The 24,819-nt window shown below is 43.1% G+C and overlaps 1 protein-coding gene across 2 annotated transcripts in view; it reads right to left on the bottom strand.

Annotated features, from left to right (window-relative positions):
* TYMP (thymidine phosphorylase) overlaps positions 1–24,819 on the bottom strand; it is a 231,107-nt gene that overhangs the window by 76,366 nt on the left and 129,922 nt on the right. For both annotated transcript variants that reach the window (XM_085653764.1, XM_085653763.1), the window contains one exon: positions 3,485–3,687. In XM_085653764.1, the coding sequence (XP_085509890.1) occupies positions 3,485–3,687 (203 nt within the window). The remainder of the gene's footprint in view (positions 1–3,484; positions 3,688–24,819) is intronic.

A 24,819-nucleotide genomic window follows, 5' to 3' on the forward strand; every position in this document is an offset into this window, starting at 1 on the left:
AGGTGCGTCTCCTGCAGGAAGACAACATCTGGTGAAATACGTTTTAAGTACTGCAGGACCACACCACGCTTAATCCTATCCCCCAGGCCATTAACATTCCATGACAACACAGCCAGATCCCTACCCCCCATCATACGGCGAAACAATCGGTCGTCCCCCATCGAGCATCCTAAAAACAACAACATAGTAGCGGGTTTGCCCTGCGGTGCTAACAAACAACACACCCCCCCCACCCCCCGGTCCCAACAAAACTCCCCCCTCCCTGCACCCCTGCATGAGCCCAGACAGCCCCCCCAAAGTGCAGTGTGCCTGTCGCCCCATAGCTAAAATACTAACTAGTCCCCCAGAGGAGGAGGGAAGCCCCCAACAGACCCCGCACGACCTCCATAGGAGGGAAAAATACGCAATCAATAAATGGTGAAGGAACAACGTCCAGAGCAAGGCCTAAGCAGTCACCCCTCAATTCTGCTCCGGCGGGCCCTCCTCGCCAGCCGCGCCCCCCCCGCCCCCCCGGCCCCGATCTCCAGGCAGAGTGTCCAGCCAGTCCCCAGCCGCCTCGGGCCGGTCAAAGAAGTGCGTGCGACCATCCACCTCTACCCTCAGCTTAGCTGGAAAGAGCATTGAGTACTTGAGGTTCAGGTCCCTCAGGCGACGTTTAACACCAAGAAAGCTCTGCCGCTGCTTCTGGACCGCCGGGGTAAAGTCTGGGTAGAAATGTACCTCCATGTTGTCAAGCTTGACCGGTCCCTGTTGTCTGGAGGTCTGGAGGATAGCATCTCTGTCCCGGAAATTAAAAATCCGGGCAATGAGAGGCCGCGGCGGGGCACCAGTCTTAGGTCTGCCCCCGGGGACCCGGTGAGCACGTTCCACCGCAAAAAGCTTACTCAGCCCCCGGGGCTGGAGATGGGTCAGGATCAACTCTTCCACGAAAAGATCCGCCGCCTCCGCCTCTCGTCCCTCCGGCACCCCCACAATACGGACATTATTCCTCCGGGCCCGACCCTCGGAGTCCTCCAGTCGCCGGTCCATCAGGGCGCTCGCCTGGCCAAGCCGGCGCACCTCCTTCTGGAGGGCCACCACATCTGTCGTGAGGCTCGTCGTGGTGTGGGCCAGGGAGTCGACTCGGTCGTTTGTTTTGGACAAATCTGCCCTCACAAGGCTCACATCCACCAGGACCGAGTCTATTTTTTGCGCTAAGGTGTCGAAACGCTGGTCCACCGAGGCCTTCATCTCTGCGATGGCGCCCATGACGTCCCGGAGGGTCAGATCCACCGGATGAGCGGATGCCTCCGTCGGGCCCACCGGGGATGTACGCGATGTCTCCGGAGAACCCTTCTGGAGCGTGTAGCGGTCCATACTGTTGGCCTGGTGCGCCGTGCCACGGCGGGTCGTCTTCACCTTCGCCCGGTCGCCATCTTGTTTGGTGGACATGCTGGCTCCTCCACCGTCGTACCAGGCACCCCAAACGGGCCGCTATACCCAGTCACGGGTGCCAGGGGGGGGGCAGGGGCGACCACCGAGCCGCGGGTCAACCCACCGCCGGCGGGTCAGCCAGGCTCCTGGACAAAGCCACACCACCACACCCCGCTCCGCAGTCCGACCCCGCTTGAGAGCTAGGAGGGCGCAAAAGCGAAAGTGAAAGTGCGGGGCTCGCCAGTCGCCCAGCCCCGTTCGCCGCTGTTATTCACTTTGTCCCCGGATCGCCCCACTACTCCAATCCGGGGGGCCGGCGAGGAGAAGGCCACAACCTTCGATCGATGCTCCCACCGGAGTCCGGGGTCCGATTCGAGCCCAAAAAACGGGTGGCGCCTCAGCTCCGGTTCCCCAACACAGTCCCCTCAACAAGGACAGGATATCGCCAGGATTAATTCAGGAGGTCGCGGAGGTCCTCGGGAGCCTCGCACCTACGCGGCCATCTTGGTTGCGCGCTAGGCTCCTCCTCCAGTGATGCCATTGTTAAAGTACTTGTCCTTTCAAGTAAAGTCATTGGCTAAATTTTAGATTTTGACTGTTATTATTTGCTTGATTGCGCTCTGAGTCTCTTATCACACCACCTTCTAGAGTACACTTTGGGCCATTATATCACACAGCCCACGCGGATCAAGTGCTAAAGGTACTTGGTGTTTGGCTTTAGATTCAATAGATGTAAAGGGCTCTCTATAGCATTTTTAGTCCATTCCCAGATTGCCCTGGTGTCCTGAAAAACTTGCTCCAGAGACTTCATGATGTAAAGTTTCACAGAGTATTGTTTCCTCACCTTGCTTAACAGGTACAGAAAACTCTCCCCAGTGTTAATTCTCTGTTATGTCCCTCTGGAGTGAAGAAACACAGGGCCGCAACCACTTTCTCTTATAATAAACATAAAGAGCACCTTGAATGAGCTGTACGAAAGTCACATTAAGTTATAAGACTGGGTCTATATTTGCCCCTAGTTAACCCATTCTCCAATCTACCGAGAGAGCGGCTCAAGTAGGAGCACAAATTGGCCCTGTAAGGACATTGCTACATTGATGAGAGCCCACAACAGCTGCTCTTCAACTTATCACGGAACAAATAAGGGTCATTTTGCCCCTCACCAGTCCACACTAGGAGCTGCCTTTTCTAACCTGGCCTCATAGTTGTTTGCAACTCCTGCGTGGGTTCCCATTGAGGATCTGTCTCCCTACATAACCAGCCAACCCCAGGTCATTTCAATCCTGATTAGACACCTATATTCCTTTAAGGGTCGAAACCCGGTTGACACACATAAAAAGACAGACTGTTCACTATAACTGTGATGCAATGATTAATTCCCTGTGTCCTTGATTGTACTGAATATAAACTGCTGTCATTTAATATAAAGCAACCAGTATACCGTTGATGTTCACATTCTCCTTCACTGTGTTTTCTTTTGTTTTGGTTTTGGTTTTTCCTTACACCTGGGGTCTATACATTCTTTTTCATTACTTTTTTTAAAGAAATTCCTTATCACTCACAAATTGTTTTTTTAAAGATTTGTTTGAAAATACATACACTTTTACAAATAAAACTCAGTTCGACTGAATCGCAGTTATATATAAATACTCGCTGTGCTTCACTATATTCTCCAATCCTTTATTAGATATCATTGCTCATTAAATTTAGAATGTTGATATAAAGATTGATTCTACACTGAAAGGTCTGTGCAACTATAACTTGGTTTCTGAAAGTGTGTTTCATGTGAATACTTGTTCCAAGGATCACTTGATACCCATGTTCACATGGACATAAGAGTTGCTCTTCTTCTTGTTTAAGCAAGGTAACATGTGAGGCAGATTGGCTGTAGTTCGTAACAGCTAAATCAAGAAATAGGCTCTGTGTAATCTAAACACATCTGTGATATGACAACAGTTGTATCAATGTAAGTTCATGAACAATTGTAGCATGTGTTGATTCCAAGAGATTCAGTGCGATGTTTAGGTGGGGTACATACCCTTTAATGAGATCTTATAAATCATTAACATACCTTACAACCGCAGACCGCCAAAGCAGGAGTGAGGGCAAGGCTAACCTTATCTCCCACACCACCCGTAGAGTGTTTGTCAACAACCAGACCATGCCAAGCTTCAGGCCACTCCATGACCTTCCCAGATGACACCATCTCCCGGGTCAGTGTGAGGGTTTCATCCGGGTCCATACCACGCAGCCTGATCGCCATCAGGAAGGCTCCTAGGAGATCAGACAGAGAGGTAAAGATTATCATCACAGAGAAGAGGGAAAGAAAACACAATGACATTCTCATTGCTAATGTTTGGTAATAACTATTCACCCCTCAGGCAGAGAATTGTTACTCTAGACCGTAGTATTCAGAACAATATCAGGAAATCAGGGAGAAATCTAGCAGCCAAAAGAACTTCACCTTCTTGAAAACAGTATCAACTATTGTACCAGAGAGGGCTCTGCATAAGACAATGTTGTACCTATGACTCTATGTAACCATCGGCCAGGGTATCCGCAAGAGAAAGATAAATCTTTATCAGGTTTCAAGTGGAATTAAATATTTGGAAAATGGCCCTCCCATATGGGTTCATTAGCTTCGGTTATCACTAGAGCTAAATGTTGATTTCTGTATGACTTTCACTGCTGTGCTTCTATTTAAACTTGCTTTTCTTGAAGCGAAACACTGAGAAACTCGTTATTGGCTTTGAAAGTTTGACATGTCTGATGAAAAACCAGAAGGCGGGTCCTTAATCAGCTTTTGCTGCACTGCTTAAATTTTAGATAATATTGTTGTGTGGACAGAAAGATAGCTATAACTTGAGCACTCTTTGGGGAGTCACAGGAGGGTCTCAATAATCTAAAGAATCTTTTTTTCCTTGACGCTTGCAGACATAGCCATTGCATTGCACTTTAAAGCCTCCTCTTCACCCTCCCACAGGTCGGTAATCCCGTGTGTGACTACTAGTTTACTCAATTGCTTAAGGAGGGGCCAGGAGTCACTTCCATCCAATGGCTAGTGAAAACCATAAATGTGGCACTCCAATGTACCCTCCTCAGAAAACTTTCTAGACTTGCAGAAGATCAAAAGAGGATTGTACCTTGCTTGCTGCAACCTGAGTTTAGCTCCGAAGAACTGGACCTGCTGCCTCTTTTACCCAGGACAAAGAAGTGGACTGCAAGTGTCAGTTGGCTGACAATCTATGTGGCCACATGGACAACAAAACAAATAAGAGCCTATTTCTGAAAGTCACCAGTTGATCAGTATCAATTGGAGGTGGCCGCTGCAAGAGTGAGTCCTGGCCAATATGTGCTGTCCCTGAGGCCCTGGGAGCCTTAGAAATGACCAGAGAAGTGGTTCCAGAAGCCCTAAAAAGTTGAGACTTAGAAAGTTTTTGGACTTCCAAGACCACCATAGTATTGGCAGGACCTAGTGACAAATGTACAAAATTGTAGTGTGACTTCCTTGACTACAGCCCTAGGCCTGCCATGCTGGTGGATTTTGAGCTCCATTAAAAAAGACTAAGTCACAAGGAAAAATCTTTGACAATGACGAACCTGCTCGGTGTATCTGACCTGCACTCCATTACAGTTGGCCTGAAATCATACCTAGGTCCTGATATTTTGCATCCATAGACTATCATTTGTATTCAGTGCTTTTTGGTGCTATTTTCACTTAAATCCTGAAAAATGTATATATCTGGTTCCCCTTACTAAACTTTTTTCATTTTGGTGCCATTTGTTAATTAAATTGACTCTAATTCAGTTTGGAGTTTTCATTGTTTGGTAGTTTGACTTTATTACTTATAAATACTTTACACATTGTCCTAAGTTAAGTCTCTCTGCTGTGTGCTGTAGCTACTAGTGGGCTGAGCTCAGGTTCATTTAGTGACTTCTAGGGTTCACAACGACAAGTTAGTGCTATTATTCCTTTAGGTGGTTGACCAGATCCCTCAAATGCACAGTGGACTATATGCTAATGTTACCTTACAATATAGAGAGTTATAGTAAACTAGTCACTAATGGAACAAACACCAAAGTCAATACGACACCACTAAAGCAAACACATGCAAGTGCACATGGATTGGATGACGTTTGCTTTATTTTAAACTGAAAGAATAAAAAAATAGTGACCAAGAACCCTGTGGGGTAAATATAATAGTCCCATGTTGTGAACTTGAAGAATCATTGCTCTAATCTTTTGGGATGGTTGTTCAAATTGCTACTCTCACCAACAGGTCTGGGGAGCACCATAGGCCTACACCATGCAATACTGTGCAGTAGTCAATGTAGATGGGCTCACACTTGCATAGTGCCTTGTCTCCTCTATGCAAGAGAGACAGAACAATATAATACCCCTTGAATTAGATCTATTCTCTGAATGATATTTTAGAGTGTGAGCAAAACAATTAACCTGAAAGTTCCCTATTTGGTTTATGTCTGCTTTTGTCTTCTCTCTCTCTCATATTTCTTCCCTTTTTCATTATTTTGTTGCTTCTTTTTCTCTACCATTGTTTAGTTCTTATAGTTCTTACTTTTATCCATCTTTTCTCTTTTTATTCTTCCTTCTCTTCCACTGCCACAATCTCTTCATTTTCTCCTCTCACTACTTGTTTTCCCATTTTTAAAAATTATTTCTACACTTTCTTTACTGTTCAGAGTGTATAACTTCTTTGGAATTGAGAGGCCAACATCCCTCTCATACTATTTTGTATCAGGTTATGAGCTTCTGTTATCTGCAAGGGTGTTTCCATCAGAGTCTCTGATCACAGTCAAGGAGACCATATATAGCAATTAAATCAGTTAATTTGACAGGACAGCAATGGCCCAAAAGAAACTCTCTTGCCACCTGCAGCTGCTAAAGCGAGTGGTTCACTGCACACTTGTATCCAGCAACCATGTGGCCACCATAACCACTCCCACTGCTGGCCACCAGAACATACACAGAGAGAAACACAATCAAGAGAAAATGGAGAAAATCCAAACAAAAAGAAATACAAAAATAAGCAAGAAACAGACACATTCTAAGGAAATTGTACGAAACAAAAAACAAAAAAAGACAAAGCAGGAGAATGAACGAAGTATAAGTGGTTCCAAGTAAGGTGCAGACATGTTCAGAAACACAGGAAAGAGAAGAAGTAATGTAGCCTAAACCGAGTGAGCAATTGGCAGGGCAGAGAGCTTGAGAAAATGGAAGAGTTCCCATGCAAAAGGAAGTAAACAGACAATAATGAGAAATAGTACAGGGGCGGCTGCTCTATAGGGACAAAGGGGCATTGCCCCCCATATTTGCTGCCCCCGTAATATTTATTATATTTAAGTTTTTTTTTTTTTTTTTTTGCATGTTCCGCCTCTGCGCTCATTTTTCCCGCATAGTCGAGAGGCCTTCTGTGAGTGTGAGAGAGGGGCTTGAGCAGTGAAGCGGTCTTTAATTGAAATAAGCATTTTAGGTTGATGGGGTGCTGTTTGGTGTCCAGCCCGACCTGCACTCTGGAGTCCTCTCCCTACCTGTGCAATGTTAGTGAGCCCGGGGGTCACAGCCAGAGCCCCCTGGTCTCATGAGGAGTGCTGGGTTTGCCTGACCGAGCCAATCCTGGCGCTGCTCTCATGCTGTTTACTAACATAAACACCAAGGGAGCAGCGTCTGGATTGGCTCTGGAGAAGGAGACACAAGTAGGATTCCTCTATTCCCCGCACACTAGAGGCAGTGCGTGGATGGGAGGTTGAGGATATGGCCGATCACTACATGGCTTCCTTTTGAAGCCATTAAGTGATTGTCAATTTTCCATCTGTCCCTTACTCTCTTCCATTCGTGCCCAGCACCAGTAGCAGTATTTTACATGAGGCAGCCGAAGAGACAAGAGAGTAGTGCATATGTCCTCTTCCTGCTGCCATCGGCATCGAGTGGACACATTCTTGTAGGCTAGAAGCATAGCAGAGGCCCACCTTTTGAACAGTTATGTCTTTTTAGGTCGAGCCTGGGCATTCTCTTCGAGACATGCTGTATTCAGTTTATGGACTTAAATCCCGCCCACAGGCTTACTATTTGCTGATTGCATTGTCACTCTTGAATTCTTTCTTCCTATTTGTTTGTGGCATGCATTTGTCATGCCTCTTGTAGTGTTTATCCCTCTCTGAAAGCAGGAACTATGTACAATCTCACTTCACTAGTTACCATCATAGGGCCTGTTTTGGAACTATTCTTTTGTTTGTTTTGAGCTTGCTTGTGGAAAGCCCAGAAATCTGTGCCTTTTATTTTCAGTACGTGGGCATTTCATGTTTCAGCTGGCCTTTTATTTTATCATCACGGCCACCATGCTGATCCCTTTCTGGTTTTATGCAAGCTGGAGTGCCTAATTAGCCAATTAACCCCTTTGATCCCATCACCAGCCAAGGGCCATCGTGGAGGACAGCAACGGACTTTAACACCGGACCTCACATTGACAGGCCTTGCTGGTATTTTAGCATTACACAAGCTGCTAATGGACAGATACCCCAATGCATGGTCTGCCCAATGCTGCTAGATGAAATGTGCCCCCTGCAAACCTCGTTACTACTGGCGAGTGAACTAGCAAACACTACCTCTGTTGGTGCCCTGCGTTCATTTACAATCATGAATTCCTGCAGAACATTTTGGAAGCAGTTCTAGGCACGGTTTTGTTTACATTTTATCTGTATACATTTAGCTGGGTGTGTGTTGTGAAGGTATTTGTATAAATAACTTACACTGAAGCAATGTTATCTTTGTTAAGATGTTGCATAATTAATGAATCAGTGCAATTTTACATTTCTACAATGTGATGGTTGCGCAAAACTGCTTTAGGGTGAGCACGCAGCATTTAAAACATCAGAAGAGCTTCTCCTACTTCTAGGCGTTGTAGCCCTTGCCAAAACTTTGCATATGGTGTGAGGAGGAACCCTATGATGAAGCATGACACCTTATGGTGGGTCAGGGTTTTCGTCTTTAAAATGAAAACTTTTCCACCTGTCAGTACATTAACCATCGGCTGAACTTAAAAAAGTGGATTCCAAATGTTCTGTCCCAGTTATATTGTGGTGTGTATAAGATTATTTCTTTGGGAGTCTGTTCCCATTGGTCTTTCAAATCTTTTTGCCCCTCTTTTTGTGGTTTGAAGATATTAAGTTCAAGTAGAATGTACATAGCAGTGCTTTTACAAGCTATGCAAACAACTAATGCACCTGAAGGAAAAATCAACCATAACATAAATGAAATACAGGGTTTGGATTGAACTTAAAAACCTACAGGGGGTTAGAATTAGGTTTCCAATAAGGCTTTTATTATTTAATAAAAATTACAATCTGGGCAAGAGGGTGCCGCTAAGGGTAAAGTAAATGTAGAGATAAACAATACTGGCTGCACTAACCTGGATGAAAGAATAAAGACTTACTTGTATGTTGGCATCTGCACAAAGGTCCCAAGTGACTTCCGGTAGGATTGGCTGGGCTTGACAAGGTCCCCCCTTCGGGTGTCACAGGAGCCTCCGCCACATCCCCTCCATTGCGTTGTCCCAAATATGGTCACAGGCCACACAGGCAATATGCCCATGCTTGCGGCCCTGGGCTCAGGACGAGTGTCAGATCGCGCTCCTTGAGACCACAGGGTTTTAGTCGGCACCTCCCTGTTGCGAGCACAATCCTGTGCAGATGGTGAGGGAACACGCCTGGGTTTTCAGGAATCATTTGTATTCCCCTGTCTGCCAACCCAGAGCTCAGTTAGGTGCTGTCCGTCATCTTAGGCGGCTAAACATTGCCCCTGACGACATTCCTCCATAAGGCCAACATATTTAAACATTATTCTCTTGGCAGCAGATGTTTATGCATGGTCTGTGACAGCTCAGGGCTAACAATTTTTAGATGCTTGTGTGGCGCAATGCAATTGCTGCTCCAAAATTAGGGCACTGGTTATGTTCCTCTAAAGTGTAGATACATTGCGAATATGGACATGAAGAGTATGCATGATATGCTGAGAGTTTCATCTTAGAATGTCATCACTAGCTTGTATGGAGGAGACAGAGCTGAAAAAGGTGATGGACAATCAAGCCTAAATCGGTGGCTCGTCCAGTACTATTATGGATAATGCACGTGATCCTCTCATTGACAGACTGATCAAATCACGAGTCGTTGAGTCACTTTCAGTTGCCCTCAAAATAAGGCAGTGGAACAGGGTAAGGCAGGCAGGACATGGGCACATTTTTGCCATTACTTCTGTTATTGCCCTCCTCGGACCTCTAGCGTGTAATTGGTCCAGTGTACCCGAGAGAATATTACCATTTGGATAAGGGCAACATTTCTCCTGCATTGTGTATAAAGACCAGAAAGTAATCCATACTGCTAATATAAAGAGAGTAATCTACTTTGTGACCACATTCAACATGATTGGGTACTTATCCATAATTTCTGGAAATAGGTGGACAGATAATATATGTGACTTTTACAATAGGATGTTAATGAGTCTTCTGTAATGGCCTGAAGCTTGAAACAAAGAGAGAAAAATGTTATGGGCTTAACTGAAGCACCATATTCCCCCTACCTAGCATGCAAAAGTCCATGTCTTTATACATAAACGGAAAAGAGATGAGTACAGACAGAAATGAGATGGTATAGAAAAAGAAATTATGGGTCTGCTCTGTACTGACCACTTTCTCCCTAAACTGACCACTTTCTCCCTAGAGAAAAATAGTGGTAGAAAAGAAGGGCAAATAGCTATATAGAATTACTGGGTCCACACCCATACCTAATCATGAGCATATCTTCCCCGAAGCAACATTACAAAAAATACACACAGTAAGTCTCCTTGGTCATTGAATCCATGACCCCAGAGGAGCTTATAATTTCTTAAAAGCACTCCAAACTGGAGCTATATGCTCTTCTGGAGTGCATAGACGCCTTGTGGTTGGGTCTATGGCTTCACTTTGTAGCCTGCAAAGTGTTAAAAAATAAGAAGACTCAAACACATTTTTTATGTTTAAAAAAAAGAAAAGAAAATATTTTGTGACAATCACTATTATTGAACAGTGCAATGGGTACATTTATGAAATACATTTGATTATAGTTATTGGTGACTTTTTAACAAAGCCAGTAGGTCTGCTTTATATATGTTGCTCAAGACAATGCAGCAGGGGACCACCAAATTATGTGGCAGGATTGACTACATTATGCGGCAAGAAAAGGCAAGAAAAGGCAAATTGTGTGGCATAGTGCAGCACTATTTTTAATAGTATTACTTAATTATTTTGTAATTTCTACACATGATAATTCTGTCTGGGCAAGGATTTCACCTCGTTAGTACCAGTTTAACAACGAAAAACAGAAATAAGCAACTGAAAGATGACCAGTTAACCTTTGCCAAGGGCCTTCCACTGCACATAAACACATGTTGCAACGTTTTAGTAGCTTTTAATCCGTTTGACCTAGCATTTTTTTTCCCATTAAAATCTGCAGATTATGCGCCAGATGATGGATTATGTGGCAAATGCAGCAATCTATAATTATGCAAAAAATGCAGCTGCTCCAGAATCACATAATTACAGGGGTCCTGATGCTGATGTGTTGACCCCTTAATAAAGCCAATAGGCCCACCACTTTTTATATTTTGGTATTCTGTCACTCTGACAAAAACCTTACTTGAAATAACACTCTTTATATTGTTACATGACATAGCTGTGTGCCATGGAGGGTTTGCGCAGCAGGGGTGGGCACCCACGGGGGAGGTGGGGGTTGGTCACAGAGCCCGACTGAAGGCCATGATCTGAGCTCAACCCTTCACGTCACGTACGGGCAAAGACTGTGTGCGGCAGGCGGCTGGGTGCACAACCCCATGTCACGCATGGTGATGGACATCTTACTTTCTGTTAAAAAAGAACCAATGAAATTCACTGAAAAAACGTTAAAAGGTTAAAGTGGTGTTATTATTAGGAAATGTAATAATATCCTACTTTACCTTAAAATCAAAAAAAGAAACGTATAAATTCAGTGAGAAAAACCAGAGGTTAAAGGTGTTATATTAGATGAAAATGTCATTTAAATATACAATTTTAAAAGATCAAAATCAATAAAAATTCCCCAGCTTTAGTTATCTCAAGTAACAATAACATGTGCCCTAAATACTTCACATATCAAAGCACTCATGACATGTTTTATGACATCATTGATAACATTACTGCATCATTGAAAATGGCATAATTGATAACAACTCTGTGCATAGCGGGGAAGCGAGTATCCAACCCATTTATGCGGCCCGTCTTCTCAAGCCTCTTCGGGTCCCCATGCCTTAATAGGAGACGAGGACCCCATCCCCCGGGGCCATACTACTTAAAAAAGGGGAGGGAGCAGCATGCCCCCATACCAAACCTTAATACTGCTCCCCCATCTTAATAAAAGGGAGGGGGCGTGTGCCCCCCTCCACCAGCCTATTTTGGCCCCGGGGACTCCATCCCCCAGGGCCTGTCCTAATTATAGGTGTGTACCCGGGTGCCCACCCAGGGCACCCACCAAGAAGTAAGTTGGGGGCTGGAGGAGGCCCAGGGCTCCCACGACCACAGCAGCACCCCCCCATGCTGCGATAGACGGCGTTGCTCCTACCCAACAGGTGCAACTATTTCTGCATGTTCCCACTGGGCAGGAGCAATCGGTGTTTCCCTGCTCGCAGGTGTGCGGGCATGGAAACAGAAAGTGCAAGTAGTTTTAAAATTGTGTCATGGTATATCTTGCACTTTCTTCACAGTTCACAAAAACCTAGCTCTGCAGTAAATCTGGCATCGAAGCACACCCTGGGGGCACCCTGCACCCAGGGTGGGCACCCTATTATGTAGCATGTCACTAGCTACGTTGGTGAGTGAATGAAGGGCTGAAGGATGAGCAAGTAGGGTATTAGGAAGTCAGGGAGGGGTGGGAGCAGGGCCTGGTCACAAATGAAGCCCTGCAGCCAACCTCCTAGCCTAGGGTAAGCTCACCTCCTAACCCCTATTTTATGTTGGATGCACGTTCTTCTGTGACACCAAACTTTAAAGACAACCTCCACTGTGAATGTCTGAAGTCTCTGTATGGTTGGGGCTGGCTGCTTGCAGAGGGGTGTGTGCAGACACTGGCCACAGGCTAAGCCCCATTTTAAACAAGTCCTACATAGGGCTGCAGATAGTGTGCAGTGCAGGTTTGATGCTTGCGGAGGGGTTAGCTGCATGGCCCGGCCGGATTCTAGGCACTGATTCTAAGTTCTGGTGCGGATTGGATGTAGGGTCTCATCAGAAGCTGTGACTGATGTCATGAGCGATGCTATCAATGATGTACTTTAACATGTCTTGAGTTATGTATTACTTGAGGTCAAGCTAGTTATAGTTAGGACCATTTGTCTATAGGAATTTTTTTTTGGACTTATATCTTTGGTGCCGTTTAACAAATCTTCACCAAATTTTCCCAAAATAGTGTCCAGGTGTGTCAGGGCGATCCGTCAAGCGGGTGCCAAGAAAAGGGGGGGGGGGGGTGGTTGAAAATAGTGTTTTTCCAATGTTAATTTCCATAGAGATTCTAGACAGGACTACAGCCCGAACCTCTAGATGGAATAACACCAAATTGACAGAAAGGTAGCTCTTGGCATGGAACAAACCTTTTTTGTTATTTGGCGTAATTCCATTCAGTAATTTTCGAGATATTAACTGAAATCCAAATTTATATATCCAAGGACTCGGATCCTCCGTGGATCCGCCTTGGATTCGCGAATCCACACGCCAACAGCAATGCTGAGATTGGTTGGCCGCAACCTGAGAGGGAAGTTGCAGCCCCCATTTTGTTCATTGGGATTCGGTTCCCAGCGGGGAAAATAAAGTTAAAAAGTGATAGAAGGGGTCAGAATAGCCTGACCCCATAGGACTAATGGAGGGTTCTGTGAGGGACCCTTCATGGGCCAGAAATTGTACAAAAACCTTTTTTTTACTATGTATGGATCTGTGGACCCTCCCCGCATCCTGCCAGATTTGGGTGATTCGGGAGGATCCAGAACCCAATTAAAAAACATATACTCACTTACACATCCACACAACTACTCACACACTCACACTTTCACACACCCACACAACCACTCACATACCCACACAGCTTTCACACACCCACTCACACACGCACAAAAACACACGCACACACACACTCACACACCCATATAGCCACTCAAACACCCACTCAGAGACCCTCAAAACCACTCACACATCCACACAGCCACTCACATATCTACTCACACATCCACACAGTGACTCCCACACCCATTCACAGACCCACACAACTAGCCACACACATACTCACACACCCACCACACACTTCCACTATCACTCACACGCACCCTCACAAACCCAAATTGCAGGGACATTCTAGATAGGAAATAGCATGAAAAAGCCATAGAAATTCACTAAAAAACCAAAGGTTACAGGGACGTTATAGTTAGGAAATAAAATGTAAAAAAAACCTTAGGATTTTACTGAAAAAAACAAGGGTTATAGGGACGTTATATTTAGGTTCAGATTTTATACATACAAAACCATCAAAATTCAGCAGTTATATTTATCTCAAGTAACTATAACTCATGCCCTAAGGTAACTATCACTCATGCCCTCGCTATGCACTGCTAATTGCCCCGCATATTACAAAACTCATGACATCTTCTATGACAGCCTTGATATCACTGAAACATTTTCAATGAAATTATTGATGAGAAAACTGTGCATGGTGGGGGGCTCGAGTTATAGTTACCTAAGGGCGCGAGTTTTAGTTACTTGAGATAACTATAACTGCTGAATTTCTATGGCTTTGTGTGTGTAAAATTTGAACCTAAATATAATGTCCCTGTAAACCTTTGTTTTTTCAGTGATTTTTTTCCCCAAAAATATTTTTATTAAACAAGCTTAGAATAACACACAGTCACAATATCCAAATTATTTGTACATAGCATATCATTGTTATCAACAGCATACCCACAATCACAACCCTATCTTTGAGTCCCTAGGGAACTCTCAGAGTGTCCTAGTCTAATCTGGAATAGTGCCCCCCATCCCCTTACTCTACCTAATACCTACGGTATTTCTGCCGTTGTCCCCAGATTATATCCCATTTGTGTGGACAGCCTCTGGCTTTGTAAATTATTTTTACCTCCCTGGGGCACCAATCCATGTCAGATTTCCAGATTCTCACTTCTGGTATCTGTCTTGCCCCCCATTTTTGGGCTATATTTCGTTTTGTCACCATCACAGACACTTTTTGCCAAATGGTTGTGTATTACAGCCATTTCTCTTCCCCTGTTACACATAGAAGCTTCCAGCATGAGTCAACTGGAATTGTAATCCCCGTGATTTTTGCCACTCCCTTCCAGTATTCCTGTATATATTTAGACTCCCACAAAAAATGAAAAAGGTACCAATTTTTCCACATTCTCTAACACAAAATTCGAACAACCCATATCCCAGTTATTTTTTCAGTGATTTTTAAAGTTTAAAATTAAATCGAAGTCCATGTAACCTTTGGTTTTTTCAGTGAATATATATTATAAGTATACATATATATTTATACACACACACACATTGTTTTGTGAGGAAAAAGGTCAAATAAATAACATCTTGCCATATACCGTTGGGTCCGTCTCTCCTTCATCGCCGCTTGGAGGTTGCGGGAGTTCGCAAGTCTTTTGGATATATATATATATATAAATATTCAAAGCCCAAATTGGATCCTCTTTCGACGTTGGCGCTCATAGTATAGCGCGGTGCGTATCTCTTCGGCAGGATACAGCCGATATCTATACATCTAAATTAGTCTCTCAGTCTCTCAGACTAAGAAAGAGCGCACTCACTCGTAGATTTCATGAAAACGGCTTTATTTTTCTTGCCAAAACTGGCAAGAAAAATAAAGCCGTTTTCATGAAATCTACGAGTGAGTGCGCTCTTTCTTAGTCTGAGAGACTAAGTTTGATGTATATATATATATATATATATATATATATATATATATATATTCACTTAAAAAACCATAGGTTTCACACATGTTATACTTAGGTGGATATTTCACTCGTAAAAAACCAATGAAATTCCCCCGTTATAGTTAGTTGAGATAACTATAACTCGCGCGCCCGCAATCCTCTGCTCATGACGTCACATATTACATCACTCATGACATGGTCAGTGGCATCACTCATTACATCACTGATGACATCATCCTTGTGATAGAGTGGCGGTCGCGCGAGTTATAGCTATCTCAACTAACTATAACGGGGGAATTTCATTGGTTTTTTACGAGCGAAATATCCACCTAACTATAACATGTGTGAAACCCATGGTTTTTTGAGTGAATTTGCAAGGTTTTTTAAATGCTAATTCCTAACTATAACGTGTGTGAAACCTATGGTTTTTTCAGTGAATTTGTACGGTTTTTTAAATGCTAAGTTATGTATGTATTCTTATTTTTTTGATATATTTATTTTACAATAAACTACGTATTAAAAAAATTAAAAAAAAATTTTTGTTTTTGTTTTTGGGGTTTTTTGCCGTGCGCGCACGGTGCACGCACCCCCGCGATTTAAAAAAAAAAAAAATTAAAATGTTTTTTTCTGCCTTCGGGGTCCTTCAGGGACCCCCTGACAAAGGCTAGGGGGTCAGAAACTCTCTACCCTGCCCCCTTTTCACGTTCGCCACCTTCCTTTTTCACTCTTGCACTGAAAACAAACAAAATGGCAGCCGACACTTCCTGATTTCGACCGATTTGAACGTTGACTAACATGTAACCACCAATCAGAATTACGCTCGCGCACGTTAGGGTGCTCGCACGGTGCGCGCACGGTGCGCGGCTATAGATATGTATGTGCTTTTAACTGCAATTTTCTCAGGAACTACTGAACAGATTGACTCCATATATTCAAAAGGCACAACCCTGAGCTGAGGACTACCTCTCTGCCAAATTTCAAGTAATTCTGTTCAGCCGTTCGGGCTGTACCTTGGACTAAAGGTCCCTATGGAAAATTGCATGGGGAAAATGTGTTTTGGGACCCCCCTTTCTTCTCAGCCCCGCTTGACGAATCCCCCCGAGACTTTCAGGGTAGGAGCGGAGCGGAGCGCCCCACCTATTTTGAAAATTTCGCGAGGATTTGTCAACCGGCGCCAAAGTTATTCCAAATAGAATGTTGTGGATTTCCTATGGAAACGCGGTCCTAACTATAACTATCTACTGGCGACCGCCAGTAGATAATATATATATATATATATATATATATATATATATATATATATATATATATATATATATATATATATATATATATTTATTCACAAAAAAAAACATAGGTTTCAGGGGTGTTATAGTTAGCTGGCCATTCACTCTTACAAAACCATAGAAATTTCTCAGTTATAGTTAGTTCTGCTAACTATAACTCGCACGTCCGCAATGCACTGCTGATGATGTCACCTATTGCGTCATTCATGACATGATCAGTGACATCACTGATGACATCACTGATGACATCTCAAATGACATCACAGATGACATCACTGATGACATCATATACGTGACAATCTGATACACCTCATCATACACAGAGTACCATATTTCAAACCATTGACACACCAATACCAGTTACTACATACCCACTCACTGGTTCCTAAGTCTACCCACACAACTACCCATTCAACAACAGAATCATTTATACATGCAGTCACTAATTAATAGAACACTATCAAATGCACTTATACACATATATACACATTGACACATCAGCAGTCATCTTAGTCGGTTATGCAGTCATCCTACTCACTCATGAAAAAAATTAATCACACTTACATTTACTCACTTACACAATTATCCAACAACACCTCATTTATTCAAACACATAGTAACTCATAGTTAATATGTTAAGAAATCACCATTACAATTATACAATCATTCATATAGTTACTCTCACAATCACTGACTGTTACACATACTTATTTATATACACCAACTCTCACATACAATGCCTTTTATTTTTTTACTTTGTTGAAGATGTACAACTAAAACATATATTCACTCACCAACACATAAATAAATACACTCAGTCACCCAAACAACTGTTTCCACATGCACTCTTAAAACTATACACCTAGTCAATCAACCATTCACACATCTATGGATAGAGTTACACACACCCCATCCAACCACACACAAACTCAGTGTCCCATACAAATACTCACCGAACTAATCAATAACTAATATACACACTTATGTAGTTAGTGACCACTAATGCAGCATGTTATACAACAACAGAGACAGTGATGCGCACATTCACATAGTTTAGTTACTAATCCATGTATTAAGTGAGACACTTTTAATTACTCACTTAAGCAGACAGTCAGACAGCTACAAAATCCTCCATCCACACAGTTATATATCCACTCAATCTTCAATACAGATTGGTATATATATATAATACATACTTAAATTTCAAACTAAACCACATTCACTGGATGATGTCATCAGTGATGTCATCAGTGATGTCATTTGAGATGTCATCAGTGATGTCACTGACCATGTCATGAATGATGCAATATGTGACATCATCAGCAGTGCATTGCAGGCGCACAAGTTATAGTTAGCAGAACTAACTATAACAGAGGAATTCCTATGGTTTTGTAAGAGTGAAATGGCCAGCTAACTATAACACCCCTGAAACCTATGTTTTTTTCTGTGAATATACATATATATATATATATATATATTCACTGAAAAAACCATAGGTTTCACACATGTTATAGTTAGCTGGACATTTCACTCGTAAAAAACCATTGAAATTCCCCCGTTATAGTTAGTGCAGGCAACTATAACTCACGCGACCGCAATCCTCTGCTGATGCTAATACTATATTTAGACACTTATTTGCCCATGTCTTCTTCCATTAAATTTTAGCTATACATATATTGGAAATATTTTTTTTTCATAAAGACACATATGTCATCAGCAGAGGATTGCGGTCGCGTGAGTTATAGTTGCCTACACTAACTATAACGGAGGAATTTCAATGGTTTTTTACGAGTGAAATGTCCAGCTAACTATAACGTGTGTGAAACCTATGGTTTTTTCAGTGAATTTGTACGTTTTTTTAAATGCTAAGTTACTTTACGCCGTTCGTGGCGTGCGCGCCCACTTCACGCAGTTCGTTGCGTGCGCGCACGGTGCGCTTCGCGCACCGTGCGCGCACAGTGAGCACGCGGTGCGCTTCGCGCACCGCGCGCCCACTTTACGCAGTTAGTGCCGTGGGCCATGCCGTGGGCCATGTACGCACGATGCGCTTCGCGCATCGTCCACACACGGAGGACATATTATGCGCTTCGTTGTGAAAGGTTATCTATTAAATGATGAAAAAAAAAATATGGCATGCACAAAATGTGCCCTTCGGGCACCTTTTGCACACGGGGTGTGGAAAATGTAGATAATTTTTTTTTTTTTTTTTTTTTACCGTACGCGCAATCGGCGTTTTTTCAAAAAAAAAAAAAAAAGAATTTTTGGCCTTGGGGGTTCTTTTGGGACACCGTAACCATGGATAGGTGGTTAGGAGCTGTCTAGCATGCCCCCTTTCCATGTTATCCAACTTTGTTTTTCCTCCCCCCCTCAGAGTGCGAGAGAGAAAATGGCGGTCGACACTTCCTGGTTTCGACCGATTCGAATGTTTACTAAGATCTAACAGCCAATCAGAATCGCGCTCGCGCACGGCACCGTACGCGTACGGTAAGCTTACCGTAAGCGCACGGTAAGCGCACGGTAAGCTGCCACAGATATATATATTGATTTAAATGCTATTTTCTCAGGAACTACTGAACAGATTTACACCAGACCTACAAAAGGCACTTCCTTGACCTGTAGACTACCTCTCTGCCAAATTTCAAGTAACTCTGTTCAGCCGTTCGGGCTGTAGCTGTGTCTAAAGGTCCTATGGAAAAATGCATGGGGAAAAAGCGTTTTGGGACCCCCCTTTTTTCTCAGCCCCCGCTTGACGAATCCCCCCGAGACTTTCAGGGTAGGAGCGGAGCGTAGCGCCCCATTAGTTTTGAAAATTTCGCGAGGATTCGTCGACCGGCGCCAAAGTTATTCAAAATAGAATGTTGCGGTTTTCCTATGGAAACAGGGTCCTAACTATAACTACCTACTGGCGACCGCCAGTAGGTAATATTTTTATATATATATATATATATAAAATATATATATATATATACATATATATATATATATGTGTCTATTACCTACTGGCGGTCGCCAGTAGGTAGTTATAGTTAGGACCTATTTTCCATTGGAAATCCGCAACATTCTATTCCCAGTAACTTTGGCGCCGATTGACGAATCTTTGCGAAATTTTCAAAACTTTTGGACAGCTCTGGTCTGCTCCTATTCTGAAAGTCTCAGGATGATTTGCGTAGCGGGGGCTGAGAAAAAAGGGGGGTCCCAAAGGGTGTTTTCCCCATGCAGTTTCCCATAGGACCTTTAGCCGCAGCTACAGCCTGAACTGAATTACACCAAATTTGGCAAAGAGGTAGTCCTCAGTTCAGACTCGTGCCTTTTGCTTAACTGGTGTCAATCTGTTCAGTAGTTCCTGAGAAAAGTACAGTTAAAAGTACATATATATCTATGGCCGCGCTGGATCCGCGCACCCTGAGCGCACCCTCCCGATCACGCGCTGAATGCTAATTGGCTGTCAAGTGGTTGTCAACATTCGAAACCAGGAACTGTTGGCAGCCATTTTGTGCCTTGGTAGAAGCAAGGCTGAAGAAGTCTGTGGAATAAGTTTGCAAAACGTATAAAGGGGGCAGGGTAGAAATACCCTGACCCTCTAGACCTGCTTAGGGGGTCCCAGAAGGACTCCCAGGGCCCCCCCAATTATTATTATTTCTTTTTTTAAACGCAAAAAGAAATAAAACAGAGCTTTTTTTATAATTAGCCCCCGGGGGGGCCAAATCCTGGGGGCAAAATTATTAAATTTAAAGGGAGCCCAGAGGGGCCCCCCAGACCCAGGAACCGCCACCCCCCTGGGGCTACAAAATAAATTGGGAGGGGCTCGAAAGCCCCTCCCAGTATAATTTGTGGGGGGGCTCAGCGCCCCCCCAAGCCCCGGGGACCACCACTGCCAGAGCTTTATGTATTGAGGGCGGGGGGCTGGGTGGCCCCCCCTTCTGGAGCCCTCGAGGGCCCTGGGGACCGCCACCCCCCAGGGCCAGCTCCTGCAGTGTCCTGGGGTGCCCACCCCAGGACACTGTTGTTTGCTGAGAGAGGGCAGGAGTGTCCCGCCCTCCCATAGCAAACTTGGTTTGGATTTTGAAAGAGAGAGCAGGGAAACCTGCTCTCTCTTTCAAAATCCAAACCATATTGCTTTTCCACACGGGGAGCCGCATGTTAGCAGCTCTCCATGTGGAAAAGCAATGCCGGCTCCCAAAGGATGCGGGGAGCCGGCTGGGACTGTGGAGGTGCTGGGGCTTCCCCCACGGTCCCCAACATTTTTTATAAGCCCCGGGGGATGGGGTCCCCGGGGATAATAAAAATTAGTGATAGGGGCTATTTCTTTTTACGGTAAAATTAGGAGTCACGCATCCAGCGCGGCTCTCAGCGCAGCCCCCTGGTGTGCACGCATTGGATGCACGACTACTAACCTGTAGGGTGCGCGACTCCAGCGCATTTGGTGCATGACTTCTACGCCTCGGATGCACGATTCTAACGCGTTGGGTGCGCGAGTCCAAGAAAAAAATATATATAAGTATATAAAAGAATATAAAATAATAAAAAATATATATAGATTTTTTTCTTTTTAAATATTTTTTTTAAATATGTGTAGTGTAATTAAAAATATATATATTAAAATAAGTAGATTAAAAAAATGTAGTTAAAGAATATTAAAAAAATTAGAACAAGAAATACATTTTAAAAATATAATTTAAAAAACCTTTGAAATTCACTGAAAAAAACATACGTTTCAGACATGTTATACTTAAGAATTAGCATTTAAAAAACCTTTGAAATTCACTGAAAAAACCATAGGTTTCAGACATGTTATAGTTAGGAATTAGTATTTTAAAAACCTTTGAAATTCACTGAAAAAACCATAGGTTTCAGACATGTTATAGTTAGGAATTAGCATTTAAAAAACCGTAGAAATTCACTGAAAAAACCATAGGTTTTAGGGGTGTTATAGTTAGCTGGCCATTTCACTTGTACAAAACCATTGAAATTCCTCCGTTATAGTTAGTTCAGCTAACTCTAACTCGCGCGCCCGCAATCCACTGCTGATGATGTCACATATTACATCATTCATGACATAGTCAGTGACATCACTGATGACATCACTGATGACATCTCAAATGACATCACTGATGACATCATCTAGTAGATGTAATATGTGACGTCATCAGCAGTGGATTGCGGGCACGCGAGTTATAGTTAGCTGAACTAACTATAACAAAGGAATTTCAATGGTTTTGTACAAGTGCAATGTCCAGCTAACTATAACACCCCTAAAACATATGGTTTTTTCAGTGAATTTAAATATATATGTATTTATATATATATATATACACACACACATCTATCTACATATATCAAACTGTTACTATTTTAAAATTAGGCAGCTGTTAAGCGACTAAAGAGGAAGGGTAGGATTAGTAAAAAGGAAAGGGGATGCTGTACTTATGCAAACGTCTCTCTCATTAACTATTTTATTTTTAATCCCTCTAAATATACACTATGTCTCAAAATACTAAAAACCAATACCTCCCCTTCACATTTTTAGGTCGCTGGTTTCATGTCTGCATTAACATCTCTTTCTTCAGCAAATCATTGTTCATTAGAACTCTATGTTGGCACTGCTGTTGAGCACCATGGAGTTAATTGACAGACTGTTACTGGTGTTGAAAATACATATTTCAGTCTGCATACCAAAATATTTTACTGACTGTGGATGAGAAAGATATTTGAGAACTCAGAAAATAAATGTGTCATTTTAGTTTTCAAGAGCACTAACCATAATTTCTGTGACAAAATGAATTCCTTCACTTTGTTAATTTCTAAGGGAAATATTTAAAGTGTTATAGCTTTTGTACCCATTTGATTGTGTTCAGGTGTGCCACACTTTTGCCATAAATACAGAAAGCTAGTGCTCTAGTTGTTTATTAGAATACTAAGGTACAGCTGCAGTAGAAGACTGGGGAATTTAAAGGCAGACAGTTGCTGCTGCTGGAACTACTTGTTTTGCACAAAAAATCAGTCTTTATTTTCACACAGCCAAGGAAGATAGTGTGAAGTTATAGAAAATGTGCTTTCATTTTAGCTTCTAGAGCACATTACATAACCTCTATGTTTTCTCTCAATCATAGCTCATAAAATCCCAACAAAGGGTCAGCATTTTTCACATGGTAAAATCAGCTGAGAAGCTTACCATAATTCCTAAAATGTATATAGTGACGAAAATCTGTTGTAATTATATATCAAAAAAGAGTGGATCACTTGAACCTGTTATCCAGGGTTTGGTGGTTATTCGACCGTTCCTTAAAAAACCCTCATTCACGTTTTTAGGTGGATTATGTGGCGGTATATCTTGGTTCTCCGCCTTTGTAACGTGATTGCATCATCATCGGGTTTAGTGTTGTGCTGCCTCCGCCTGGAGGAAAACCACTGGATAGTACAGTAGCGATCAGAAATCAAAAAAAGGACAAGGTGCTCATGTGTCGTGATACAGTGAAAGTTAAAAATGGGGATGTTTTCTCATGCTACCTGGACTTTAGACTTTATTGTTGTCTGGTGCGTGGAAAAAGAATAAAAAATAGAGGAGATTGTGCAGCTTGGACAGGTAATGTGTCCGCTGTACAGTCAGTCCAATGAGTGGGTCGACATGTTTCAGCTCTTTACGTGCCCAGGAGGGTCAGGTGAGCTTTCATCAGGACCAGGGGGTGTTGTCGTAAAGGAGGATATTGTCCGCTTTAAGGGTGAGGAGTTCGTGTTATTTTTCAATGATCTCCTATTAGAAGGTTTAGTACCTTCAAAGCTCGGATTTCGGGCTTCTTAGGAAGAATGGCAGCGTAGTGAGGCGGAAATCCCGCTCTGCACGACTTGTGCTGACGCTGTCTTCCTGCTGCAGGAAGACAGCGTCAGCACAAGTCGTGCAGAGCGGGATTTCCGCCTCACTATGCTGCCATTCTTCCTAAGAAGCCCGAAATCCGAGCTTTGAAGGTACTAAACCTTCTAATAGGAGATCATTGAAAAATAACACGAACTCCTCACCCTTAAAGCGGACAATATCCTCCTTTAAGACAACACCCCCTGGTCCTGATGAAAGCTCACCTGACCCTCCTGGGCACGTAAAGAGCTGAAACATGTCGACCCACTCATTGGACTGACTGTACAGCGGACACATTACCTGTCCAAGCTGCACAATCTCCTCTATTTTTTATTCTTTTTCCACGCACCAGACAACAATAAAGTCTAAAGTCCAGGTAGCATGAGAAAACATCCCCATTTTTAACTTTCACTGTATCACGACACATGAGCACCTTGTCCTTTTTTTGATTTCTGATCGCTACTGTACTATCCAGTGGTTTTCCTCCAGGCGGAGGCAGCACAACACTAAACCCGATGATGATGCAATCACGTTACAAAGGCGGAGAACCAAGATATACCGCCACATAATCCACCTAAAAACGTGAATGAGGGTTTTTTAAGGAACGGTCGAATAACCACCAAACCCTGGATAACAGGTTCAAGTGATCCACTCTTTTTTGATATATAACTACCAATTGGAAGGTGACTGGATCACGTATCCTTCTTATTCCCTACCAACTGATTAGCCATACGAAAATCTGTTGTATACACTCCTTTATGTGAACCACAAAATCTGCCATTCAGTAAAATGCATTTTAATGGGGACAATGCACCCGAGTCTTGTAATGAATGCCACAGCATGTTGTCCATAAGGACCACCCCTGCATGCCAGGGAGTACTCACTTTAAAAAAAATGTATTTTCGGGACGCAGGGACCATGTCCCCAGGTTCTGTTCATGTTGTGGCCAGCCAGTCAGAATTGACTAATCCCCTTTAAATTCAGAGCATATCTGAACACCATATGTCCAAATATACCTACCTGTTTAACACATTCATGCCCAACCTGAGTCCTTTTTAATGTTAATTAATCAAAAACAGCTGAATGGTTTTACACCAAAAGAAGAACTAACACTTTCTGAGCAAAGCACCATTTTTTCTTTATAAGAGAGTTAAGCTTTCTCTGTGTGTTAATGGGGGAAACAGCACTTTTAGGACCCCCCTTTTTTTCGTTGGCCCCCGCTTGATGAATCAAAACATCTGATGAACAAACCA

Source organism: Triturus cristatus, chromosome 4_1 (genome assembly GCF_964204655.1).
Source record: "Triturus cristatus chromosome 4_1, aTriCri1.1, whole genome shotgun sequence".
Lineage (NCBI taxonomy): Eukaryota > Metazoa > Chordata > Amphibia > Caudata > Salamandridae > Triturus > Triturus cristatus.